The sequence below is a fragment of the Pan paniscus genome, chromosome 19, assembly GCF_029289425.2.
Source record: "Pan paniscus chromosome 19, NHGRI_mPanPan1-v2.0_pri, whole genome shotgun sequence".
Taxonomy (NCBI): domain Eukaryota; kingdom Metazoa; phylum Chordata; class Mammalia; order Primates; family Hominidae; genus Pan; species Pan paniscus.
Window position 1 is genome coordinate 9,231,274 of NC_073268.2, and position 26,353 is coordinate 9,257,626.

At 48.5% G+C, this 26,353-nt stretch overlaps 1 protein-coding gene across 1 annotated transcript in view; it reads right to left on the bottom strand.

Annotated features, from left to right (window-relative positions):
- Window positions 1-25,903, bottom strand: part of PRPF8 (pre-mRNA processing factor 8) — a 33,719-nt gene extending 7,816 nt beyond the window's left edge. The window contains exons 1-32 of the mRNA XM_003816849.5: window positions 25,762-25,903; window positions 25,454-25,564; window positions 24,515-24,683; window positions 23,109-23,273; window positions 22,802-23,020; window positions 22,460-22,672; window positions 21,912-22,037; window positions 21,709-21,814; window positions 20,592-20,782; window positions 20,275-20,394; window positions 20,001-20,190; window positions 19,746-19,865; window positions 19,502-19,636; window positions 18,555-18,684; window positions 17,966-18,162; window positions 17,495-17,701; window positions 17,197-17,360; window positions 16,918-17,044; window positions 16,638-16,830; window positions 16,170-16,357; window positions 15,461-15,699; window positions 14,758-14,904; window positions 14,369-14,579; window positions 14,094-14,210; window positions 2,918-3,165; window positions 2,623-2,802; window positions 2,288-2,423; window positions 2,010-2,179; window positions 1,715-1,844; window positions 1,449-1,595; window positions 1,063-1,223; window positions 579-770 (exon numbers count right to left, since the gene is read on the bottom strand). Of these exons, the coding sequence (XP_003816897.1) occupies window positions 579-770; window positions 1,063-1,223; window positions 1,449-1,595; window positions 1,715-1,844; window positions 2,010-2,179; window positions 2,288-2,423; window positions 2,623-2,802; window positions 2,918-3,165; window positions 14,094-14,210; window positions 14,369-14,579; window positions 14,758-14,904; window positions 15,461-15,699; window positions 16,170-16,357; window positions 16,638-16,830; window positions 16,918-17,044; window positions 17,197-17,360; window positions 17,495-17,701; window positions 17,966-18,162; window positions 18,555-18,684; window positions 19,502-19,636; window positions 19,746-19,865; window positions 20,001-20,190; window positions 20,275-20,394; window positions 20,592-20,782; window positions 21,709-21,814; window positions 21,912-22,037; window positions 22,460-22,672; window positions 22,802-23,020; window positions 23,109-23,273; window positions 24,515-24,683; window positions 25,454-25,553 (5,138 nt within the window). The 5' untranslated portion in view covers window positions 25,554-25,564; window positions 25,762-25,903. The remainder of the gene's footprint in view (window positions 1-578; window positions 771-1,062; window positions 1,224-1,448; window positions 1,596-1,714; window positions 1,845-2,009; window positions 2,180-2,287; window positions 2,424-2,622; window positions 2,803-2,917; window positions 3,166-14,093; window positions 14,211-14,368; window positions 14,580-14,757; window positions 14,905-15,460; window positions 15,700-16,169; window positions 16,358-16,637; window positions 16,831-16,917; window positions 17,045-17,196; window positions 17,361-17,494; window positions 17,702-17,965; window positions 18,163-18,554; window positions 18,685-19,501; window positions 19,637-19,745; window positions 19,866-20,000; window positions 20,191-20,274; window positions 20,395-20,591; window positions 20,783-21,708; window positions 21,815-21,911; window positions 22,038-22,459; window positions 22,673-22,801; window positions 23,021-23,108; window positions 23,274-24,514; window positions 24,684-25,453; window positions 25,565-25,761) is intronic.
- Between the last annotated feature and the right edge of the window lie 450 nt (window positions 25,904-26,353).

The following is a 26,353-nucleotide window of genomic DNA, read 5'->3' on the forward strand; positions in this document are numbered from 1 at the left end:
AAGAAAAGTTAAGACGAGAATGACAGCCCCAGAAACAAGACAAGCTGCCAACTCTACAGAGGAAGAAAGACTGTTCGCCAGGCTGACAACACTCTGCTTATGTGTACATACAGGCTGGAGAAGAGAATCAGTGACCCATAGGAGGAATGGGCCACTTCCTCTCACTTAGGTAAAGTAAAAAAGTATGACTACCTTAAAGTATGGAGCTAATGGAAAATACATGGATTATCTATTTATTTATTTATTATTATTTTTTTTTTTCTTTGAGATGGAGTCTCACTCTGTCGCCCAGGCTGGAGTGCAGTGGCGCAATCTCGGTTCACTGCAAGCTCCGCCTCCCGGGTTCAAGTAATTCTCCCACCTCAGCCTTCTGAGTAGCTGGGACTACAGGCGCGGACCACCATGCCCAGCTAATTTTTTGTATTTTGGTAGAGATAGGGTTTCACCATGTTGCCCAGACTGGTCTCAAACTCCTGAGCTCAGACAATCTGCCTACCGCGGCCTCCCAAAGTGCTGGGATTACAGGTGTGAGCCACTGCGCCTGGCCTGAAAATACATGGTCCTGAGCCTCAACTCACCTGTGCAAGTTATAGGCCAGGTCAATGGCGATGAGTACACCTGTGGGCGAAGGGTAGATACTCATGTTGTCGGTGGTGTAGTCCAGGAACTTGGCCCGGGCGTAGCGCTCAATGTCGTGGGAATCATAGTCCCCCCAGCGCAACTGGATGTCAATCCAGTATTTCTGGGTGGTGGTGCTGTCCATCACATCCCTGAGGATGAAGAGGGTTCAAGCTTCTAAGAAACCATGGGCATAACCAATGTCCCCAGAACCAGAACCACTTAAATCCCAAAACCATCCCACCCACTCCACCAACTTGTTCCAGGTCAGCAGGACCCCAGAGAATCAGCAGATCTGACTAAGGGTGTTGACAGGCTCCAAGCGTAGCACTGGCTCCAAGTTTGAAACAAAGGCAGACAGGACAATTCCTAAAGTTGCAGGGCTAGAAGAACAGGAAAACGAAAGTGTCCTGGCTGCCTAGGGCTGGGTCCTGAGGCACTTACTTGGAGTCAGCCAGCAATGAGGGCCGGGAGACATTCCACTTATAGGAGGCAAAGAGCAGGATATCTGCACAGGAAGAGTTCATCTTATATGACTTTCGGGGATGGATTGTCTCCTTTTGTACTGTCTCAATTTCCAGTGCATCAAGTTCCTGGTCAAACACCTGAAGGAAAACATGGAGAGATTAAGACTTGTTAAGGAAGCCCAATTAAAATCAGAGTTTGTACAATAAGATAATGAGGCAATAGGAGTCTCATCCTCAGAGCTTCCGGGGTGGATTTCCCATATGCAAAAGAGCAAGCTGAGCTGACTCTGTACAGCACGCTCTCCCCGCGATTCCACCTGAGCTGACTCTGTACAGCACCCTCTCCCCTCGATTCCAGCCCACCTGACATAAGTCCATAACGATGCTCTCATGGATCTTCTGCCACAAGTGAGCTCGGAAGATCTGGATGAGAGAGATCTTCAGCGTGGGGATCTTGCCGTGCATGAAGATACCCGTCAGGTCTAGCTGCACCTGAAAGCCTACATATACCTGCCAGGAAAACGACAATGTGACATTAGAGATCAAGAGACTCGGGCGCTCACGACATAACCAAGGCAAGAAGCAGCAACTGTCTTTAGCTTCCCCTCTCCAGTGTCAATCACACTCACATTGGCTCGATTAATGGTCGGGGACCACCAGAGGGTGAATCTACGATTGGGAATCTGGTTCAATCCTGATCGCTGAGCATTAGTTAGCTTCTTCCACTTCATAGATTCCTCAAAGCCACTGGCCTTCTCCCTGGGGAGCAAGAGAAGCAGGTGAGGTGATATCCTGCCATCTCCCAGCACACTGCTAACCTCCTGGAGGTGGCTGTCTGGGAAACACCACAGGAAATCACAGAGGCATACAAGAGATGAGCTCAAAGGGTTGTGACAGGTCCCTCTAAGAGAGGAGAATCCTCACCAGAAAAGCCCCTCCCAGGTAGGGAAGTAAGTGCCCTTAAAGAGTGTGTGTTCCAGAATGCCTTCCACACCGCCCAGGGCCTGGATCATGTCTGTACGGTAGTTGTTCAGGTTCCAGAGCTTCCCATCATGCCGCTGGTGTGTCCACCAGAACGGATTCTGCTTCAAAACCTAGATGGCAAGGCAGGCACGGTCAAGCTTCTGGGTGCCTATTGCCCCAAGTTTCGGGGATAGCCATGGATTTTCCTGACTCAGGGAAAAGCTCCTCCCTCTACATACCTGATACTGCTTAAAGTCAGTTCTGACACGCCAGCCCTTATCATAAGCCAGTGTGTGCCGGTCCTTCTGGAAGAGGGTATTGATTCGAGGAATGCCACGATCCCATGAATCTTCTAGGTCTTCTAAAGTCAGGCGTCTTCCAAAAAAAGAAAGATTCAAGTCAAACCGTGATCTCACATGAGGAGCTCAGCACTCCTTCCTGGCCAAAAACAATTAGGGGCAGTAGAACCAGCCTTCTCCATACAACCATGGCATGCTCTGACCCTGAACACCACACGGTTCAAAGGCCACCACTGCCCCTGCCCCAGGGTTGGCATGCCCTCCTAGGTGCCCACCTGTTCTGAGCAATGGCCTCTTGCCTCTTGAGTGCGTACTCAGCCCAGACCCGCTGAGAATCAATGAACTCGCTCTCCCATGGCTGTATGTAGCGGTACAAGTTGGGAATGAGCTGGTCTTCTTCATGGCTCATTCCCGAACGAAAGTGTGTGATACCTACATCTGTCTGTTTGGACCACCTGTTTGGGGGTACAACCAAGATTACAGAAAAAATAAAGCCTAAAACTAAAGAAATACCCACTTCCCTTAGGGCCTGAGCAACAGGGTTTAGAAATACGTTGAACCAGGCTGTACCTGAGGTCGGATTGGGGGATGAGCACATGGCCCATTGAGAGCATGCCGAGTCCACCCAGCTCCTTAGGGGTGTAGAACACAACCGGGGGGAACCGACTTGGCATCTTGGAGTTGAGTCCAATCTTGATACGTGTCTGGATCTTGTTCTCACACTTCACCAGTAAGTCCAAGAGCTCTTGGGTGTTCACCACAGCCTCCCGAAAGTATGTCATAAGGCCAATGAGAGCTGTATTCCACTTATTCACAATCTAAAGGTAGTAGGAAAAAAAGTAAATTACAGAAGAGCCAAGGGCGGGGAGGGTGGAGACTACTTGATCCAGTTAGTTTTATCCCTACTACTAAAGAAAGATTTGAGTTCAACATCATTAGTCACTAGGGAAATAGAAAGCAAAACCACAATGAGGCTGGGCACGATGGCTCATGCCTATAAACCCAGCACTTTGGGAGGCCAAGGTGGGAGGACTGCTTGAGCCCGGGAGTTGGAGACCAGCCTGGCCAACATGGCAAAACCCTGTTTCTACTAAAAATACAAGAATTAGCCGGGTGTGGTGGCAGACGCCTGTAATCCCAGCTACTCAGAAGGCTGAGGCAGGAGAATCGCTTGAACCTGGGAGGTGGAGGTTGCAGTGAGCTGAGATTGTGCCACTGCACTCCAGCCTGGGCAACACAGCGAGACTCCATCTCAGGAAAAAAAAAAAAAAAAAAAAAATGGTTCCCCTGGGCCAGGTGTGGTGGCTCACGCCTGTCATGCCAGCACTTTGGGAGGCCGAGGTGGGTGGATCACCTGAGGTCAGGAGTTCAAGACCAGCCTGGCCAACATGAAACCGTCTCTACTAAAAATACAGAAATTGAACCCAGGAGGCAGAGGTTGCAGTGAGCTGAGATTGCACCACTGCACTCCAGCCTGGGAGACAGAGCAAGACTGTGTCTCAAAAAAAAAAAAAAAAGAAAAGAAAAAGAAAAAAAAAAGCACACCAGATGGAGCTATACAAACTAGTGAAGAACACCAGAAATGGTAAGTATGTGGGTAAAATGCAAAAAATATTTTTTCTCATTTTGCAATTTCTACAAAAGATAAAGGCTGTTCAAAGCAAAAAGAGTAACAAAGTATTATAGCACTTATAATACATGTACAATTAAAATGTTATGACAAAAATACTACTAAGAGTGGGAGTGGAACTTAAAGTGTATTATTCTAAGGTTCTTGTACTATATGTGAAGTGATCCGTAGTAGACTAATGGTCAAAGTAGATCACAGTAAGTGAGCGATGTATATACTGTAAACCTTAGAGCAAACAATAAGAAAAAAACCATGTAGCCAAATAAGTGAAAAGTGGAGATAAAGTCACAAAACAACTAAATTCAGAAGAAGGCAGGACAAGAGAAAAGCAGAAAAAATAATTAAAAAAAAAAAAGAATAAGACGGTAGATTTAAACTGAGCTACATTGCCACATTGATAGTTACATTAACCTTAATTGAGGTATTTAGACCATTTGTAAAGCAAACATTGTCAAATTGGATTTAAATAAAAAGGCCGGGCATGGTGGCTCACACCTGTAATCCCAGCACTTTGGGAGGCTGAGGCGGGCCTTGGGGTCAGGAGTTCGAAACCAGCCTGGACAGCATGGTGAGACCCCCCCGTCTCTACTACAAATACAAAAATTAGCTGAGCGTGGTGGCACGTGCCTGTAGTCTCAGTTTCTTGGGAGGCTGAGGTAGAAGAATCGCTTGAACTCAGGAGGCAGAGGTTGCACTGAGCCAAGATCATGCCACTGCACTCCAGCCTGGGCAACCAAGGGAGAGACTCCATCTCAAAAAAAAAAAAAAAAAAAAAAAAGAGCCAACTATATGCTGTCTATAGGAAATAAACTTTAGTTACAAAGACACAGATTAACAGTAAAAAGATGGAAAAATACACCCATGCAAACTCAAAACAAAGCTGGAGTGGCACTACTGATTAAGACAAAGACTTCAGACCATGGAATGTTATCAGGAATACAGAGGGATATTTGATACGATAAAGTAGTCAACTCGTTCAGAAGACCTAATAATCCTAAATACATTATGTAACTAATAACAGAATTTCAAAAATGATGGACCTGAAAGACAATAAACTCACAGCTGTAGCTGGATCTTTCTCTCAAGCAAGACAGGGTCTTGCTCTGTTGCCCAGGCTGGAGTGCAATGGCACCATCTCCACTCATTGCAGCCTCCACCTCCCAGGCTCAGGAGACTCTCCCGCCTCAGCCTCCCAAGTACCTGGGACTACAGGCGTGTACCACCACACCCAGCTAATTTTTGTATTTTTTTTGTAGAAATGGGGTTTCGCTATGTTGCCCAGGCTGGTCTCGAACTCCTGTGCTCAAGCAATCCACCAGCCTCAGCCTCCCAAACTGCTGGGATTACTAGAGATTTCTAATACTCCTCAGTAATCGATAGAAGTATACAAAAAATATCACTAAGGATATAGAAGACTTAAGCAATGTAACCAATTGACTGCACCTAATGTTTGTAAAACAACCTAACAATAGCAGAATACAGATTAACAGATATTTTCCAGCACACATAGGACAGGCACCAAGAGAGATTGTACACTAGGACATCAAAAAGTCAGCCTCAGCCAGGTGCAGTAGCTCATGCCCATAATCCCAACTCTTTGGAAGCCTGAGGCAGGAGGATCGCTTGCGCCCAGGAGTTTGGGTCCAACCTATGCAAGAGTGAGATCCCACCTCTAAATGAATTAATTATTAAAAAAAAAAATCTTGATACATTTCTTAAAACTAAGATCATATAGAACATGTTTCCTAATCATAATGGAATCAAAGCAGAAACTAATAAGGGAAACCCCCAAATATGTAAACAGCATAATTTGAAACAACCTAAGGTGAAATATGAACTCATAAGGGAAATTAGAATATACTTTTAACTAAATAAAAATGAAAACACAACATATTAAAATGTGAGGAATGGGGCCGGGCACGATGGCTCATATCTGTAAGCCCAGCACTTTGGGAAGCCAAGGCGGGTGAATCACGAGGTCACGAGTTCAAGACCAGCCTGGCCAACATGGTGAAAACCTGTCTCTACTAAAAATACAAAAAAAAATTAGCTGGGTGTGGTGGCGGGCACCTGTAATCCCAGCTACTTGGGAGGCTGAGGCAGGAGAATCGCTTGAACAGGGTAGGCGGAGGTTGCAGTGAGCCGAGATCGTGCCACTGCACTCTAGCCCGGGCAAAAATGTGAGACTCTGCCTCAAAAAAAAAAAAAAAAAAAAAAAAAAGGGAGGAATGCAGCTAAAGCAATGCTGAGAGGAAAATTTACAGAAGTGAATAATTCTATTAGAAAAAGAGAAAGGTGGGCCAGGCACGGTGGCTCACACCTGTAATCCCAGCACTTTGGGAGGCTGAGGTGGGTGGATCACGAGGTCAGGAGATCGAGACCATCCCAGCTAACACGGTGAAACCCGTCTCTACTACAAATACAAAAAATTAGCTGAGCATGGTGGCAGGCGACTGTAGTCCCAGCTACTCAGGAGGCTGAGGCAGGAGAATGACGCAAACCCAGGAGGCGGAAGTTGCAGTGAGCCAAGATCGCGCCACTGCACTCCAGCCTGGGCGACAGAGCAAGACTCCGTCTCAAAAAAAAAAAAAAAAAAAAACGAGAAAGGTCAGCTGGGCACGGTGGCTCACGCCTGTAATCCCAGCACTTTGGGAGGACGAGGCAGGTGGATCACGAGGTCAAGAGTTCAAGACCAGCCTGGCCAAGATGGTGAAACCCTGTCTCTACTAAAAACACACAAAAAAATTAGCCGGGCGCGGTGGCAGGCACCTGTAATCCTAGCTACTCGGGAGGCTGAGGCAGGAGAATCGCTTGAACTCAGAGGGCGGAGGTTGCAGTGAGCTGAGATCGCGCCACTGCACTCCAGCCTGGGTGAGAGAGTGAGACTCCATCTCAAAAAAAAAGAGAGAAAGGTCCAGGCCAGGTGCGGTGGCTCACACCTATAATCCCAACACTTTGGGAGGCCGAGGCAAGCTGATCAGGAGGTGGTCAGGAGATCGAGACCATCCTCGCAAACACGGTGAAACCGCGTCTGTAGTAAAAATACAAAAAAAAATATTAGCCGGGTGTGGTGGCGGGCACCTGTAGTCCCAGCTACTCGGGAGCTGAGGCAGGAGAATGGCGTGAACCCGGGAGACGGAGCTTGCAGTGAGCAGAGATCGCGCCACTGCACTCCAACCTGAGTAACAGGGCGAGAGACTGTCTCAAAAAAAAAAAAAAGAGAAAGGTCCAAAATTGATAATCTAACCTTTTACCTTAACAAACTAGCAAAGGAATGGCTATGATAAGAGAAGAAATCAATGCAACAAGGCCAGGTGTGGTGGCTCACACCTACAATCCCAGCACTTTGGGAGCCCAGGGGGGTGAATTACCTGAGCTCAGGAATTCAAGACCAGCCTGGGCAACATGGCGAAACTGTCTGTATCCAAAATACAAAGAAAAATCAGCCAGGCATGGTGGCATGTGCCTGTGGTCCCAGCTACTTGGGAGGCTAAGGTGGGAGGGTCTCCTGAGCCTGGGAGGCAGAGGTTACAGTGAGCTGAGACTGCGACACTGCACACCAACCTGGGTCATAGAGACCCCATCTCAAAAAGAAAAAAAAAAAAAAAATCAATGCAACAAAAAAGAGAAAAACCATAAAAATTAATGAAACCAAAGCTGTTTCTTTGAAAAGCTGAATAAAACAAGATAGCAAACCACAAAATACCAAATGATATAGTCAAGACTTTAAGGCAAAAAATGTCTTCTGAACAATTATTGAGGTGAAAGAGTGCGTTGGCTGGAGTTACTATAGTAATCTGCCTTGAGCAAATGGTATTCAGACAAGCAAGGAGAAAAGACTGCAGGTGAGATAACAGCTCAAACCCTACTATGAAAGCTAGAATGAGCATCTCGCATGTCCACAGGATGAGACAACCAGGCAGATCTACAGAAAGGAGGGGGGCCGGGTGCGGTGGCTCATGCCTGTAATCCCAGCACTTTGGGAGGCCGAGGCGGTTGGATCATGAGGTCAGGAGTTTGAGACCAGCCTGACCAACATGGTGAAACGCTGTCTCTACTAAAAATACAAAAATTAGCCGGGCATGGTGGCAGGCACCTGTTAATCCCAGCTACTCAGGAGGCTGAGGTAGGAGAATTACTTAAACCCGGGAGGCGGGGGTTGCAGTGAGCTGAAATTGTGCCACTGCACTCCAGCCTGGGCAATAGAGCAAGACTCCCTCTCAAAAAAAAAAGGAGGGCCAGGGGCCAGGATGGGCTAGATACTGGGGTAAAGGCAAGTGGACGATTCCCATTAGGTTTAGTAAATTCTTGGACTGCACTTGGAATTGCTGATGTGTGTAACGGAACACAGTATTTCTGTTGTAGTTAACAGTGCTCTATCCCTGAAGGGGAGGAGACATAAATTCCTGAGGAGCCCAGTGTTCCTTTACTAAATAGCAGAAATTCCTGGGGGATAAGGGGAGGCAAGAAGGAAAATAATATTTACTCAGGTCTACGTGTACTAGGTACCATGGTAAGAAATTTATATATATTATACCTCTTATGTCTTCATAAAAAAACAAGTTATAGAACTTGCCCATGACATAGCTTTTTTTTTTTTTTTTTTGAGATGGAGTCTCACTTTGTCACCCAGGCTGGAGTGCAGTGGCGCAATCTCAGCTCACTGCAACCTCCACCTCCGGGGCTCAAGTGGTTCTCCTGCTTCAGCCTCCAGAGTAGCTGGGACTACAGACATGTGCCACCACGCCTGGCTAATTTTTGTATTTTTAGTAGAGATGGGGTTTCACCATATTGGCCAGGCTGGTCCTGAACTCCTAACCTCGTGATCCACCTACCTCGGCCTCCCAAAGTGCTGGGATTACAGGCGTGAGCCACCGCACCCGGCCTATTTATTTATTTTTAAATATAAACAGGATCTTGCTATGTTGCCTAAGCTGGTCTCAAATTCCTGGGCTCAAGCAGTCCTCCCACCTCGGCTTCCAAAAGTGCTGGGATTGCAGGCATAAGCCACCATGCCCAGCTTTATCATGCAATTTACCAAGTAATATGGCTTACTAAATACCCCGTTTCATTTAATTCTCACAAAAGCCGTCTGAGCTAGGTCCTATCAGTATCCCTATTTTACAGATGAAGGAATTGAGGTCCAGCATGGGCAATATTCCCAAGATCCCAACTAGTAATATGACAAAGATATGATGTGAACCCCATCTGACTCCAGAGCCTGTGCTTCTAACCACTAGAGTCAACTGCATCCTTACCCTCTCAGACACTCCTCCACTCCTCAGCCTCTAACTTCTGATATCCAGTTCCCTGATGCCTACAATTCTTTCCCAGGCCAACGGCCTCTTCTGCTCTCTCTCCTCTCCCCTCTTCCAGTATCTCAATGGGGTCTAGCATTCTTTTTTTTTTTTTGAGACAGAGTCTTGCTCTGTCACCCAGGCTGGAGTGCAGTGTTGCGATCTTGGTTCACTGCAAGCTCTGCCTCCCAGGTTCCTGCCATTCTCCTGCTTCAGCCCCCCCAGTAGCTGGGACCACAGGCGCCCGCCACAACACCCGGCTAATTTTTTGTATTTTTAGTAGAGATGGGGTTTCACCGCGTTAGCCAGGATGGTCTCAATCTCCTGAACTCGTGATCCACCCGCCTCGGCCTCCCCTAAAGTGCTGGGATTACAGGTATGAGCCACCGCGGCCGGCTGGGACCCACACTCTTGATTCCCTTGCATTCAATCCCTTACCACTCTACAACTGTCTTCTAACAGAGCTCTATTCCTTAATCACCAGTGTAATCTATCCACCTTCTGCATCCCTGTCACTGAGTAGCTGGGTGATTCTGGGAAAAACAAATGCTCAGAGTTGTCTTCCCAAAACCCAGCTGAGCTCCCAACACACCTTCCAATCCCTCTCAGTTTCTTCAGCAATCATCATACCCTAATACCATGAAATTCACTATGCACAACTCTTTCCCCTAACTGCAGCCCAAGAAAAGCTGAAAAATTCAAAATCCTGTTATAGCTTCCCACTAACCTCATCTATATCCACATCTTTCCAGACCTCTTTCCCGTCAGGTTCAGAGGATTTTTCCTCTGCTTGCTCTTTATTCTATCCCTAGGGAGACCCTCTGCACCTCTGCTCATCAATTACCTACTTTTCTTTTCTTCGAGACGGAGTCTTGCTCTGTCGCCGAGGCTGGGGTGCAGTGGCACGATCTTGGCTCACTGCAACCTCTACCTCCCGGGTTCAAGCAATTCTCCTGCCTCAGCCTCCCGAGGAGCTGAGATTACAGGCACCCGCCACCGCGCCTGGCTAATTTTTGTATTTTTAGTAGAGACGGGGTTTCACCATGTTGGCCAGGCTGGTCTCGAACTCCTGACTTGGTGATTCACCCACCTTGGCCTCCCAAAGTGCTGGGATTACGGGCGTGAGACACTGTGTCCAGCCAATTCCACACTTTTCTCTTGTACACTCAACTGCTACTGGGCTCCTTAATTAAAACATGCTCAAGTCACTGTCATTCAAAAACACCTGCACTGACTTACAGCTCCCTCTAGGTGGCATCTGATGTCCTTCCTTCTCTTCAACTGGCAAACAGATTGTCCTTGCTGTCTCCACTCACTCACTTCCCATGAAGCCTCACCCACTGCCATCTGGCTTCCATCCCTACTATTTCTGTAACAGCTCCTGCTAAGGTCACCAATGACGTCCTAACTGTCAAATCCAATGGATACTTTTCAGTCCTCATCTAACTGAAATGCTGTTAGGCAACTGACACTGCTCAGCATCACCCCAATTCTGGACACGTGTTCCTGAAGGCCTTGGTTCCAAGACCCGGCACCCTCCCACAGGTTCTGACCACACTTCATCTTAGTATTCCCCACAGTTCCAAATTCCTCCCTCTCCCCTTCTCACTCCACATTGTCCCTGGGTGATGTCACTCATTCTTGAGCTTTTGACCTTTTGTGGATAGGCTCCGAAATCTACATCTTTAATCCAGACCTGTTCTCCATGTTTCTTCAGATTGCTTCTCACCTAGGAACCTCTAAGCTATCCCTGACTGCTCTTACCTTTCTAGTTTCATTTCTCTCCCTGGAATGTCTCACTCATACTTTTTAAATCAAATCTAACAGCTCATCAATTAAAGAGGCACCACTAAGGGAGCAGGAGGAATCAGGAATCTACACATGTGTATATATGTACTTAAATGTGTATCTTGGAACTGAAGAAATAAGGTATAAATAAATACCTGGGGAAATCTCCATCTGAATGTTCTCAGGAACTTCAAACTTTATATATCCTAAACTAGATTTCTTTATCTTCGATCCTAAACCTGTTCTTGTTCATGTGGTCTTCCAGTTGGTGGCACTAACACCCACCTAGTCACCCATGCCAAAATCTGCACATCATTTTTGACTTTTCTTTGAGCATCCCAGGACCACAAAGTTCTGCTGATTTTATCTGCTAACTTCTTATCAAATCTGTTCCCCTCTTCCTACCTCTAGTTTCAGTGCTCTCATCATTTTTATTGATTTATGTATTTTTTTGGAGACAGAGTCTCACCCTGTTGCCAGGCTGGAGTGCACTGGTGGGATCTCGGCTCACTGCAACCTCCGCCTCCCGGGTTCCAGCGATTCTCCTGCCTCAGCCTCCTGTGTAGCTGGGATTACAGGTGTGCGCCACCACGCCCGACTAATTTTCATATTTTAAGTAGAGATGGGGTTTCCCCATGTTGGTCAGGCTGGTCTCAAACTCCTGACCTCAGGTGATCCACCTGCCTGGGCCTCTCAAAGTGCTGGGATTACAGGCGTGAGCCCCCGCGCCTGGCCTGCTCTCATCATTTTTATCTGGACTTCTTCAGTGGTCCCCAAACCTGGTCTCCCATCCTATCCTTTCAGGTCCATCTTTCTCACAGCTGCAAGAGTGAATCATCTAACACAGAAATTTGACAAAGTCTACATCTGTAGTGTGGGAAGTCAAAAAAAAAAAAGAAGAAGAAAAACACATCTGACAAAGTCACTCTGTGCTTAAGACCCTTACATGATTCTTCCTAAGGTGTGCGATGCCCTCCATGATATGGCTCTCCACTATTTACCTAGCCTCATCTCTTAACATTCCCAATTCCACAATTTACTCCAGCAAACCTTGAACTTTCCATGGTCCCATGTACACCAAGCTAGTTACATCGCCACACTTCTGGCTAAAGGAATGCTCTCCCTCACCTGTCTCATCACATGCTACTTCTTTCAGGAATCCTTTCCTCTTCCACTTCCAGACTGGGCTAGAGCAATCACTAACTCTAGTGCTCTCACAGATTCCCAGATACAGGTTAATCTAAAACCCAAAATGCTCACAAAAAGCTGAAACTTTCTGAGTCCCAACATTCTGAGCATCAACATGACGCTCAAAGGAAATGCTCATTGGGGCATTTCAAATTTTGGATTAGGGATGCTGAACCTGTAAGTATAATGAAAATATTTCAAGGCTGGGCACGGTGACTCACACCTATAATCCAGCACTAGAGAGGCTAAGGCAGGAGGACTGCTTGAACCCAGAGTCTGAGACCAGCCTGGACAAGAGAGTGAGATCCCAGCTCTACAAAAAATTTAAAAATCAGGCCGGGCGTGGTGGCTCACGCCTGTAATCCCAGTACTTTGGGAGGCTGAGGCAGGCAGATCACAAGGTCAGGAGTTCGAGACCATCCTGGCTAACACGGTGAAACCCCTTCTCTACTAAAAATACAAAAACTTAGCCGGGCGTGGTGGCAGGCGCCTGTAGTCCCAGCTACTCAGGAGGCTGAGGCAGGAGAATGGCGTGAACCTGGGAGGCGGAGCTTGCGGTGAGCCAAGACTGCGCCACTGCACTGCAGCCTGGGTGACAGAGCAAGACTCCATCTCAAAAAAAAAAAAAAAAAAAAAAATTAAAAATTAGCCAGGCATGGTGGCGTATGCACCTGTGGTCCCAGATACTTGGGAGGCTGAGGTGTGAGGATCACTTGAGCTGCAGTGAGCTATGACAGCGCCACTGCCCTTCAGCCTAAGTGACAGTGAGACCCTGTCTCTCATAAAAATAATGAAAATATTAAAAAAGAAAATCTGAAATCCAAAACATTTCTGGTCCCAAGCATTTTGGATAAAGGAAACTCAACCGTAATGCAATAGTTCTAAAACATAACAGAACGTATCCTTAACAGACTTAACTAAAAAACAGAAAACATTCTGCGCATGCAAATGCCGCACATTTAGAGATATGAAGGTCGGAATGCAAGAAAAATGTTATAGCTAAGAGTTACTCTAATGGAAACCAGAGTAAGGTAACTTTTTTTTGTTTGTTTGTATTTTGAGATAGAGTTTTTGCTCTGTCGCCCAGGCTGGAGTGCAATGGTACGATCTCGACTCAGAGCAACGTCCGCCTCCTGGGTTCAAGCAATTCTCCTGCCTGAGCCTCCCAAGTAGCTGCGATTACAGGCGCCGGCCACCAGGCCCGGTTAATTTTTGTATTTTTAGCAGAGACGAGGTTTCAGAACCACACTGGACAGGCTGGTCTCAAACTCCTGACCTCAGGTGATCCACCAGCCTCAGCCTCCCAAAGTGCTGGGATTACAGGCGTGAGCCACCGTGCCCGGCCGAGGTAACTTTTTAAATTTTGCAAAACCTTAAATATACGTAGTTCAAAATTCCTCAGATTTTTCTTTCTCAATTCCGGTTGCCTTCGGCTGGGCCTCTGAAGGTAAGTGAAGGAGAAACGAACCCCGAGATGCCTACGAGGGCTGCTTTTTCACAGGTTCTCTATGCCACTGGTTAACATGACTTAGATAAGCCCCTGAGAAAATGCAAAAATAATGCTTTTCTGTTCAAAATAATAAATCCAACTTTTACTCTTGCCTTAATTTAGAATCATCACAAGTCCACAAGAAGGAGGCTACACAATTTCTACAAGGAACGCTCAGAAAATAACGATGAAGTGACCTGACATACTATAAGCCACTATGGCACAGAGCATGGAAACTGGCACACTAAGCAAAGAGGAGAAGGAAGCAGCCAGCAGGGGACGAAGTGAAAGGGGTGTGAAATGAGCAGAGGACAGCAGAGGACAAGAGGGAAGCTGGGCATGACGGCCTTGTACCTTGGTGAAGGTGGTGGACCCAGAGGCCATGAGAATCTGACGCACGCGGTTGTGGAAGCGCTGCATTGACTCATCGTCCACACGCAGGAAACACTGAGCTGTGCGCTCCTTAGTAACCTAAACCACAAAGTCAAGGTTAACGTGTCCGAGGAACTCCCATAGAAGCAAGAGCCAACTGTGCCCACCACTCAGTCTTTCCACCCAACAAGACTCCGGTGACTGACCCAGGAAGTGCAGGCGCGTTCATGTCACTCCCAGCCCCGCCCAGGCTGTACCTCATTCTGCAGGTTCCAGACCCCGTCCTTGTGGGTGAACTCCTCATAGCTGGTGCGGCACTTAGGCAGGATGCGGCACTCGAAGCCACACATGTTGAACAGCAGGTTGGGGTTGTCCTTACTGTACACAGACACGAAGCTGTTCTCCCACTGAACTGTAGTCACTGACCGTGGCAAGCGGTTCTTGATGTCCCAGAATACTGCCCGGCCTCTGCCCACAGAGAACACACGGTCACAGCAGTTTCTTGGAAGGAACTTCCCTTCAAAGGCCAACTGATGACATCCTGACACAGCCACGCCTCTCCCACCCAGGACGCAGCCTCAGGTATGCCCTCTCTGGGCCCTTAGCCTATGTCCTTCCAGCTCACACAGCCCCAACCTAGACTCACAAGTTAACATCATGTTTCATGAGGCGCATGCGGGCATCTCGGGGCCAGCACTTCTTGTTATTGTAGCCAACGATGTTTTCATTATTGGGGTCAGGGTGCTCTGTCAGGTAACGTTGAATCAGGTCCCGAGCCTCATCTGCTGTGAACCTACACCAGACCAGGTACATTGCTGAGGCCCCAGTACACTGAGATTTGGGACACCCACAAGTCCTCCAGCTCCATAGACGGAGACCCCACCCCATCCTACCCCCACCCTCCCCGGGCTTCATTCCATTTTATTTTATTTTTATTTATTTATTTTTTGAGACAGATCCTCGCTCTTTCCCCAGGCTGGAGCGCAGCGGCGCAATCTCAGCTCACTGCAAGCTCCGCCTCCCAGGTTCACGCCCTTCTCCAGCCTCAGCCTCCCGAGTAGCTGGGACTACAGGCGCCCGCCACCACGCCCAGCTAATTTTTTATATTTTTAGTAGAGACGGGGTTTCACTGTGTTAGCCAGGATGGTCTCGATCTCCTGACCTCGTGATCCGCCCGCCTCGGCCTCCCAAAGTGCTGGGATTACAGGCGTGAGCTACCGCGCCCGGCCGCTTCATTCCATTTTAAAGCCCCAACAGCAGTTAAGTCAACTCAGGTACAATAGCTGATTTCAGAGGCAAAGCATATGCCTCAGTACCCTGCAAGGCTAGGAATCCAGGAAAGCCCTCACCTGAAAAAAATATGGATGCGATCAATGTATCTGCAGAAGAGACGGATGGGGTGGGCAGCCTCAGTGGCTATGTCCTGGAAACTGAGAAAGTCATTTGGCATCTGAGGGGGCCCAGCCATCTCACTGGCCCGGTGCAATCCCAATACAAGCAAATCCATCACCAGGCCATAATACTGCACGATGAATGAGGCAAACTGCAGGCCTCTGATGATCCCATATGAATTCGTATGGTTCATGTCCTAGAAAGAAAGAACTACAATTCTTAACAACGTGAGCCATGCCCCAGGATTCTCCAGGGTTAACCTCTTTGGTTCTCCCCTCAGCAAATTCTACTTTTTTCCACTCCCGAGGCGGAGTTGTGCTCAGTCACCCAGGCTGGAGTGCAGTGGCGCAATCTCAGCTCACTGCAACCTCCACTTCCCGGGTTCAAGTGATTCTCCTGCCTCAGCCTCCCGAGTAGCTGGGATTACAGGCGCCCACCACCACACCCAACTAATTTTTGTATTTTTTTAAGTAGAGACGGGGTTTCACCATGTTGGCCAGACTGGTCTCGAACTCCTGACCTCGTGATCTGCCCGCCTCAGCCTCCCAAAGTGCTGGGATTACAGGCGTGAGCCACTGCACCCAGCCTCCTCCTCAGCGAATTCTGAGTCAGTGGGCCAGACAAGCACTCCACACACAATTCCATGCTACTGCGCCTGAGACGCACCTTATAGTTGATGACGACGTTGTTCTTGGCTGTCATGTAGTCGGCTATGTTGTGGTCCACGATGAGGCGCAGCAGCCTATTGAGCAGAGTCAAGTCGATCTTCTCATACATCTTCTCAAAGCGGGATTCCAGCATGACATTGCACTCGCCTTCACTCGTCTCCCACACGTCCTGCAGGTTATTGATGCCTGAAGAGTAGCAAGGCAGGTCTCCAGCAGGTTAGAAATCCTCTTGCAAGACTAGCCCCACAGTAACTATCATTACCTTCCATAACCAATCCCATTATGATTCCACGTATTCATCTGGATTGCTTTGACTATGGGCTTTTCCTCAGTTTAACACGAATACTACTTCCCTTTACTACCACGCATCAAGAGAGTAAACCAATCATGCTGCCCAGATGAGATTTTTGACGTAGAACTAAATTCCTGCCCCGTTCCTCACAGGGCGATCTCATGAAAGTTCTACCTTGACACCACTTGTAAACAAGCAGCGGAGGTGGTTCTGTGTCAGCAGGCTTAATCCAGGGTGGGAACAGGCGGCGCTTGTCGGCTTCATACCACAGGTACTGGTCCAGGTAAGCATCAGTTATCTTCTCCAGGGGCTCAACGTCATATACTGGAACGAGGTGGCTATAGAGATCCATGAACTCAATGCCCACCTGTGGGACAAGGAGGCTGGTTCACACCAATCCACCAACTGCTACCTTTGGTAGAACCAAAAAGAAAACTTGGGAGGCCTCACTCACCTCTTTGAAGGCTCTCTGTGTGAGGAGGTGACGCTTGATGCGGGACAGCGCCTCGTGGGGGTTATCGTAGGCCTGCTCGATCAGACCTAGCTCCTCCCTCTGAGACTGGTTCAACCGAGACTTCACACTGACAAAAGCAATGGGAAGGGTGAATGGGAAAACTAGGAGGAAGTAAAACCAGGAAAGACTGGGGCTACACCTTCTTTCTTTGGACTCTGAGGATGACGCCATTCCCTGCTGTCACCTTCCCAGCAGGAACCTATCTACCCTACTACTCACCTATAAGCTTCCTTGAGCCGCTCCAATGCCAAGATGAGCAACTTGGTGTCATGCTTATAGGAGAGTGGGGGGAATGGGATGGGTGAAAACCTGCGGCTTTCCAACCAATGCACTGTGGTGGTATATACTGCCACTGCTTCCTCCGCTGTGATGTAAGGCCCGTCCTGTAAGGTGGACATGAAATTAGCCTCCCGCTACAGCCCGATCCCGCCAGAACAAGGTTCAGTCACAACTCTACAGTCCTCCCTCTTGCCCACTCCCCCACCACTCACACCCAGCCCAGCCTACTCTGCCCAACCTTCAGGTAGTTGTGCTGCCGCTCCTGTTCTGCCTTCAGATAGAGCCGGGTGAGGCGGCCCAGATTCTTTTTACAAACAGTCTTGTCCACAGTGGCCCCTCGGCGGATCCGTTCTCGGTTGTAGTGGGCAGTGTTGGTCCACCAGTCAGCCTTGGCCTTCACGTATCGAAGGATCATATTCTCTATGGGCGTCGGCAGCCCGGGGACCTAAAAGTCCAAAAAGCACAATCAAGTCAGGATCCAGCCAGGCACTGTGGCACACATCTGTAGTCCTGGCTACTCAGGAGGCTAAGGAGGATCGCTTGAGCTCAGGAGCTTGAGGCCAGCCTAAGCAACATGGTGCTTCTTTTCCCTGTCTAAAAGGGAAAAGAAAAGAGATTGGAGCCAGATAGCCCCCTAATGATTCCCGAAGTGGTAATCCTAACCTAAAGACGGATGTTTACACCTCCAAGGAAATAAAGAGACACCCACCTTCCAGGGAATGTTGGCTTTCCAGCAGCGCCAGGCTTCACTGAGGTGCTGCAGGATTGTCCGGGCCTTGTTCTGCTTGATCCCTTCAGGCATCATGTCCAGAATATCATGCATCACAGCTGCCCGCAGCTCAAGGTCAAAATGTGACTCCACTCGCTGCTTTGTTACTGTCTTTGCCACCCCCTTTGAGTGTCGACCTGGAAGTAGAGTGTCCCAAGGGGATTACAAGGAAGATTCCTTGCTTTCAATAAGGGTCTCTACCTTCATGCTCCTCACTCATTATGGTTATTAATAAAATTAGGTATTAACAAAGCGTCCCTATGCCCAGCATATGCAAAAAGACGAGCTACCTTAAACATTCACAACTATGCTTCTGAGGAATTTCCACTCCTGCAAATGCATGACTGCCTCTCACGGCCCCAGAAGGAAGCCCAAGAAATAGAATACTAGGTCAGACTCATTTCAGAACTGGACCTAAAGGCAATCCAGTAGGAAGAGTGCTCATACAAGAGCAGGGAACAGACTCAAACAGGGGCAGGTACTTTTGAAGCAATAACAGGAGAAGCTGGACACAGAGAAAACCACTCACCTTCAAACTGCCGGGCCAGGAGGTTGCCAAGCCATCGCTCCAACAAAGGGGTAATGCCACGCATGAAAAACAGCCAGACTCGCCAACCGGCAGCCCAGAAGCCACAGCCAGGACCCTTCCCTACAGGGCCCTACGATCCCAAGCAGAAGTTAAGAATACAAGTTAGCAATGCACTTAAACAACAATAGAAACCTGGGCAGAGGTGGGGCATATATGTATAATATACATACAGAGGAATGTATGTATGGCAGTAGAGGGGTAAAAAGAAAAAAAAACTCTGGGACCTCAACATCTAAAACAAAAGGGTAAATGAGAAACCTTAAGGCAAAAACCAGGAATAAGATCACCCATGTGAATTTAAAGGAGCAGTAAGGACACAGTCATAGCTGCTCTCCAAATAGGTCCCTGGAAAGAGCCCTGTCTAAATGTATACATGAAAAAAGATCTGAGAAAGTTAAGTCCAGTGAGGCTGGGCACGGTGACTCACGCTGGTAATCCCAGTACTTTGGGAGGCCGAGGAGTGTGGATCACCTGAGGTCAGGAGTTCAAGACCAGCCTGGCCAATACAGTGAAACCTCGTCTCTACTAAAATTTCAAAAACTAGCCAGGCATGGTGGTGCGCGCCTGTAGTCCCAGCTACTTGGGAGGCTGAAGCAGGAGAATCACTTCAACCCGGGAGGCGGAGGCTGTGGTGAGCCAAGATCGTGCCATTGTACTCCAGCTGGGGCAACAGAGAAAGACTCAGTTTCAAAACAAAACAAAAATTGCCAGGCGTGGTGGCGGGCACCTGTAATCCCAGCTACTCGGGAGGCTGAGGCAGGAGAATTGCTTGAACTCAGGAGGCGGAGGTTGCAGTGAGCCAAGATCGTGCCATTGCACACCAGCCCAAGAGACAAGAGTAAGACTCTGTCTCAAAAAAAAGAAAGTCAGTAAAGTCAGGGTCTCACCGTGTTGAAACGATAATAGATGAGATGCTTCAGGTCCTTGCACATGCGAATCTGTCGCATCAGCTTGTATTTGTATCGATACATGCCCGTCAACTGCCCAACATGGGCAAATATATACTGCAATCCATCTGCCAGCTGCAATACAATTGCCCCATCAGACCTGGAGCTTAAACCAGCTCCACGGTCAGCACAGGCTTCCTCCAGCCTCCTCACCCAGGCAGGGGTTGGGAATACCTAACCTTACCTGGAAGGCATCCACATTGCCCAGCCGATACTGCACGTGACTATCCACCACCAGCTTAGTCAAACGCAGAACTTCCCGACACAGGTGGAAAGCATTCCCAAAACGAGATTTCTTTCTTTCCTGGAGAAGATGCAAAAAACAGAAAGAACGTGAATGAGCAATGGACCCAACTGATGTATGCCTTCATCAGTAGCCAGAGGAAAACAACTGTCCGTCCTTGAAGCCCAGGAGGCCCCTAGGGTCCAATGCAGGTACCTTGGTGGTGAGCGTTTTCACAGGCTTGAGGTTGAAGTTGTAGTCCAGGTGCAGGTAGTTGAGGTTTTTGCGGTGAATGAGAAGGTTGAGCATGTTGTAGCCCTGGCGGCAAACCTGGAGCCCAACCTCCACCCAGTCCAGCTTTGTGGACTGAAAGAATTTGGTGGCTTTGAAGGAGCGGAACAAATACCTGAGGTGGGAACATGGAGAGTAAGAGTCAGCCTACTGATATCTCTGGAACAGAAGTCTGCGCAGGGGCCCTGGGGCACCTTACCTCTTCTTTTGAGCCTTAGGGGGCCGATGCTTCAGGGCATTCAGCACATAGTACTTAAGCAGCTTCTGGTAGGAGACCCTCACTTTCACAGGCTGCCCGGCAGGACAATGCTCCCGATACCTGGAAAAATAAGCCCACCAGAGTTTGGCCATCTCTTCTTCCAGACACTCTGCTAAAGGCTGCAAGCCTTGGGTTGTCTACCATTTTTATGAAAAAAAAAAAAAAGAATTTAAAAAAAAGGCTACATGCCCACCTAGTTGGAGTCTTTTCTCCTACACATCCACTATCATTCCCCCTGCCACAGGGAAAAACCTTACCAGTTCTTGACAAGGGGTATGTCCAGGGCCCGACGGGTGCGACCAGAGCGTAGGTTGAAGGGCCGCGGGGCCCAGAGCAGGGCAATGCCATTGGCTGTATTGTCTGTATAGAGGGGTGTGTCCTTTAGGAAGGGCTCCACAAACTCCGGGAGCTCAAATTCCTCATCATCATCCGGCAATGGTTCCTGGCTCTGAAAAAGGAATCCCTCTAAGGGTTTAGCTCCTGCTGAACTAGGTACAGACTTAAGATGAGGGAAATTCTCTGGGGCCAAGCACAAAGCCTGTATCTGCTATGGAAACTGGGCTGTCTGACAAAAGCAGCCCTGAAGTGCCAGCACAAAGGAAACCAAGACAGCAAAGAACAAGACAGGGCCACCAGGAAAGCAAGCATCACTTCTCACACCTCAACTGGCTGACCACCAGAAGGCCTCCCAATGGAGCCCCAACATCACAGGAGGTCAACATTGCAATCATCTCCCACCCAAGCTCCAAACACTGGGCTTGGACACAACGGAACACAGATGAGCATCAAAAACATTATGGTAAGCTTAAGAAGCCAGTCACTGAAGACTACATAGTGTACTATTCTATTTCATTCTATTATATGAAATGAGTAGAATAGCCAAATCTATAGACAGAAAGTAGATTAGTGGTTGCGTAAGGAAGTTGGGGAGAAATGGCGAGTAACTGCTAAGGGTTTCTTTCTCAAGTAATAAAAATATTCTCAAATTGCATGTCATGACAGTTGGGACAACTCTGAGAATAAGCTAAAAACCATCATATTACACACTTTAAATGGATAACTTGTATGGTATGTTAACTACATCTCAATATAAAGGCTAAAACAAACAAACACAATAGAGACAGACCAGGACAGATTATCTAGAGCACCCAAGAAAAGAACCATAAAGTCCAGAAGGATAATCACAGAAACCAGGATTATACCAATGACATGTTTTAAAGCAAATGCTGAATTCTCATATTCGCTTACAGCTCAAGGGGAACACTTAGCAAGACGGAAAACACGTCTCCCTCCACCTGAGCGTTTAGTAACGTCAGCCAACCTCACGCATTTCTCCTAGAAGAGCTGAGGGAAAGCGTCCCTTCCCTTCCTCACCTTGACCGAGTGCCTATGGGAGATTGGGTTGATCAAAGGGTCAAAGTAGAAAGCTGGCAAATCAGGATCCTCAGTTTTGATGAATACAACATTGGGAGTATGGTACCTAAAATGAAAGGAAGAGTCAGCCAAAGTTTTCCCGCTCTGGCCCAACCTAAACAGCAGCCTTCTCCTTTCCAAATGTTGTGTTCCAGGTCTCTTACCAGGTGAGGTGGACATGGTGTGGAAGATTGTTGTACAAGTAAGGAAAAGCAATCTTGTACTCAGTGCGGATAGGCTGCCGGATGATAATCTTGTTAATATCGTTGAATTCATTCCAGTCTTCATCCCTAGGGTACAACATCAAGAATAAGCAGACTTTTTTTTTTTGAGACAGGGTCTCACTCTTATCACCCAAGCTGGAATGCAATGGCATGATCATCATTCACTGCAGCCGTGACCTCCTGGGCTCAAACAATCCTCCCACAGCTCAGCTTCCCAAGTAACTGAGACTACATGAAGCTGCGAGTGTCACCACACCCAGCTACATTTTTTGGTAAAGATAGGGTTTTCCCATTTTGCCCAGGTTGGTCTCAAACTTCTGGGCTCAAGCAATCCTCCTGCCTCAGCTTCCCAAAGTGCTGAGATTACAGCGTGAGCCACTGCACCTGGTGCAAACAGACTAATTTGGAAGTTATATCAGGACTTTAAGGATCAAGATTACGTTTTATTCAATTCAAAATGTCTAAAATCCCTAATCTCTCCAACTCACTGTAGGTTGATGTCTCGAACAAGAGGTTCAAATTTGGGTCCTCCAGGAATGGCCATATTGAGTGCCTTGGACGTAAAGAAGGCCTTCAAATCAAACAGGTAGAAGTAGTTGTCATCCACCAAGTCCGTCAGGAGCTGATTAGCCAGGCGGTAGAGAGTCGACATCATAGGTAGTGTGAACTGCCAGCGCTGGTAAGTGGAGCCATTTACATACCTAGGTAAAAAATGAAAGGCCCACCTCAAGTAAGCAGCTAGACAAACCCATACCACCTACTGATCTCCCAGGACTCCTTCTGCGTTTCCAGAACTCCTCTCAGGAGTAGTATCTCCATCTATCACTCACTTCCTGCTGTCCCTCAACGGCTGGTGGTCATAGAACCAGTCCAACACAGGGGCGTCCTCCTCAGGGTCCAGCTCTAGCTGAATGGCCTCCAGTGGCTCAACATCTAGGATGTTGTCAGCATAGTCCAAGGGCGGCTCCTCATCATCAAAAGGGGGAAAACGCATCCTCTTGAAATGCCTCCTATCTCTTTTTTCTCGGCGCATCATAATCCACATTGACCTGGAAGGCAAGAACATCACACAACCATTTCTACCCACTGCCTCCCAACCACCACCACCACCACCCACCATATTTCAGCCTTTCTCACCCCCACTGGGAGATGTAGACAGGTTCAATGACCCAGGGAATCTCATTGACGAAGGAAATGGCTCCAGTGATGTGGTACAGCACAGGCACATCCCGAATCTGCTCCCAAGGCATAGGCATGTTCTCCAGGAGTTTGAGGACTGCGTGGGGCATGTACTTTAGGGCACTGGCACATTAGAAAAAGAGAAGGCTATCAGAAATGACGAGGTGTTCTGCTACCTGTCCCATGCAGAGAAGCCACATGTTCCTGTTCCACAGTAAATCCTACCTTACAATCCAAACTCCCAAACTTAGCCCACAGGCCCTTCCTAACCAGAAACCCTGCCTCTCCCTCTCCAACTTCACCTTGCACCACTCTTCTTAAACGTCATAATCCCACAATGCTGGTATCAGCTCCTCTAAATCAACGGCTATCCCTCTGGAGATAGCTTTGCGGCTGTCTCACATCCTATTCCCTCCGCATCTTCCCATAAATCATAATAAAGCATTCGCCATACTTCACTATCACCAGTTGTCTCATGTCTATCAGGCCACTAGACTGCACACTGCAGAAAGGCGGAGACTGTTACCCTCTGCTCGCTACTATATCCCTAGCAGCCAGTACAGTTCTCAAAGTATTTTTTGAAATAAACAAAACTTCCAGTTCATTACATGCCAAACATTTTTGTGTCCAAATAGAACAGGAATCTGCTAAGACATCTGTACCTGTACTCGCCCAGTTTAGAGCCACAGAAAAAACAGGAGTAGGGAAACCTCTGAAATTAAATACCCCAAACACAGAATTCAGGTCCCTGAGGAGCGACAGGCTGCCACTATGCACAGTATCCCACTCTGGACTTCAACCAGCTCAACCATAGGGACATCTTATTTTTCATTTTTTTTTTTTTTGAGACAGAGTCTCGTACTTTCGCCCAGGCCAGAGTGCAGTGGCGTGATCTCGGCTCACTACAAGTTCCGCCTCCCAGGTTCACGCCATTCTCCTGCCTCAGCCTCCCAAGTAGCTGGGACTACAGACACCTGCCACCACGCCCGGCTAATTTTTTGTATTTTTAGTAGAGACGGGGTTTCACCGTGTTAGCCAGGATGGTCTCGATCTCCTGACCTCATGATCCACCCGCCTCGGCCTCCCAAAGTGCTGGGATTACAGGCATGAGCCACCGCGCCTGGCCAGGGACATCTTAAAATATCATCAACAGGACAAATTAAAGCACCAGTCCCAGATCGGGAAGAGAGGGGAAACAGACTGCAAAAGTGGAAGATGTAGAAATTATCAGAGACTCCTAATGGTTTTCTCCTTTCTCTTATATCCACCAAGATGAGCTGTCAAAGCATCAATCCAAGACTGTGGGACATGGAGAAGGGAAAAGGGACAAATTCCAAATGAAATTATTTCAGGATGTTCCTTACCCCAAGTAAACCCTTTTGTCATGGCGGAACTTCCTGTTGGTCATGTCTCCATGGTCTCGAATGATCTTCCTGACATGTTCTGGGGGCATGTCTTCCTTCTGGGCATCCACAAACCCAAACTTCCGCTTTTCTGCATAGCGCTTGGCCTGCAATTGCTGCCATTTTCGAGCTGGAAAGGAACCTCAGTTTAAAGGCCTGCACACCCTCGCCTAATTCTCTTCACCTCTTGCCCTAGGGTAAGCTCCTGTCAGTGAGTGTGAGGGAGGAGCAGGCACCAGCAGGAAGAAGCACCCCTTGCCAATTCCCTTACCATTTTACTCTATTTTTCCTTTCATCACATTGATCACTATCTGACTTTTTTTTTATTTTTTTGAGACGTTGTTTCGCTCTGTCTCCCAGGCTGGAGTGCAATGGTGCGATGTCGGCTCACTGCAACCTCCGCCTCCTGGGTTCAAGCCATTCTCCTGCCTCAGCCTCCCCAGTAGCTGGGATTATAGAGACGCGCCACCACACACGACTCATTTTTGTATTTTTCGTAGAGACGAGGTTTCACTGTGTTGGCCAGGCTGGTCTCGAACTCCTGACCTCAGGTGATCCGCCCGCCTGGGCCTCCCAAAGTGCTGGGATTACAAGCGTGAGCCACCGCGCCCGGCCTGATATTTTTATTACAGAGCCTCAAGGTTTTGTTATTGTCTATCTCTCCCGCTGTAATTTAAACCCCGTAAGGACAGGAATTTTGTCTCCGTCACTACTGTACCCCCGCTGGATCAGCGCTTGCAAATAATACGCGCTTAAAATGACTTGATGAAAAATTAACTGGAAATAACAAGGGAGCTGACACCTCAGGAGCTGCCCAAACGGGGAGGGTCCCCACCCGCCTGCGCGCGCGCACACCCGCCCCGCCTCCGGCCCGCGCGCCGCTCCACACTCCCGCCTCACCTTTCTCCTGCAGCTTCTCCTCCGACATGTAGTCCGGTAGCGGGGCTAGAGGGCCAGGCACCGGGTTACCCGGCCCTCGATAAGGAAATACTCCGGCCATATCCGGAGAATCTGGGGAGCGGCGGGATAAAAAAATTCACTAACCACAGGCCCGGGCCCACAAGAAGCGCAGCAGAAAGGCGTCCGGGGACCCCGGCCTGCAGTCCCGCCACACAGTGCATCCAGCCCCGCCCGGCCTAACCCCTTCGGTCACTCGCCCCGACCCGACAACGCCTCCCGCAGCCCGGCCTTAAACGCCTGCCACGCACCTCACAGGCCCTCACACAAGAGGCCGCTTTCCCCGCAGCGCAATGGCGGCCAGTCTGCGTCCGCTCCGCGTTCCCAGCGCCGGGAAGTGCGCAACCCGAGTTCAGCAGTTGATCCAGTCGGCGCCGAGGTGCTCAGATGGATTAGTGAGACGACCAATTAGAGTTGCACACTGCGCCGAGGAGGCGGGCCCATAGGCGGAAAGGCTTTGAACGCAAGGGGGTGTGGTCGGGGTGAAGCCCCGCCTCCTCCATTTCCGAGGCTGTTTCTGGGGCCTCTGACAGACCTCAGCGTGATGGGCTCCCGGCGTCGCACTGTGAGAGACCGAAGTCTAAAGGGTTTGAATAAATTTGCCAAGATTGCGCATTGTACGATGTCTGTTGTCATCAATGTGTACATGCAATGCAGTACTAGCTCCTGGACAGTCATTTGTTCATGCATTCATTCATTTAACCATCACTGTCTACCAAGGACGAGGGATAAAGCAGGAAAAAAGACAACCAGTAGAGTTCACAGGGGAGCAGAAAGGCAGGCAAGAATTAAGACCTTGGCCGGGCGCGGTGGCTCACGCCTGGAATCGCAGCACTTTGGGAG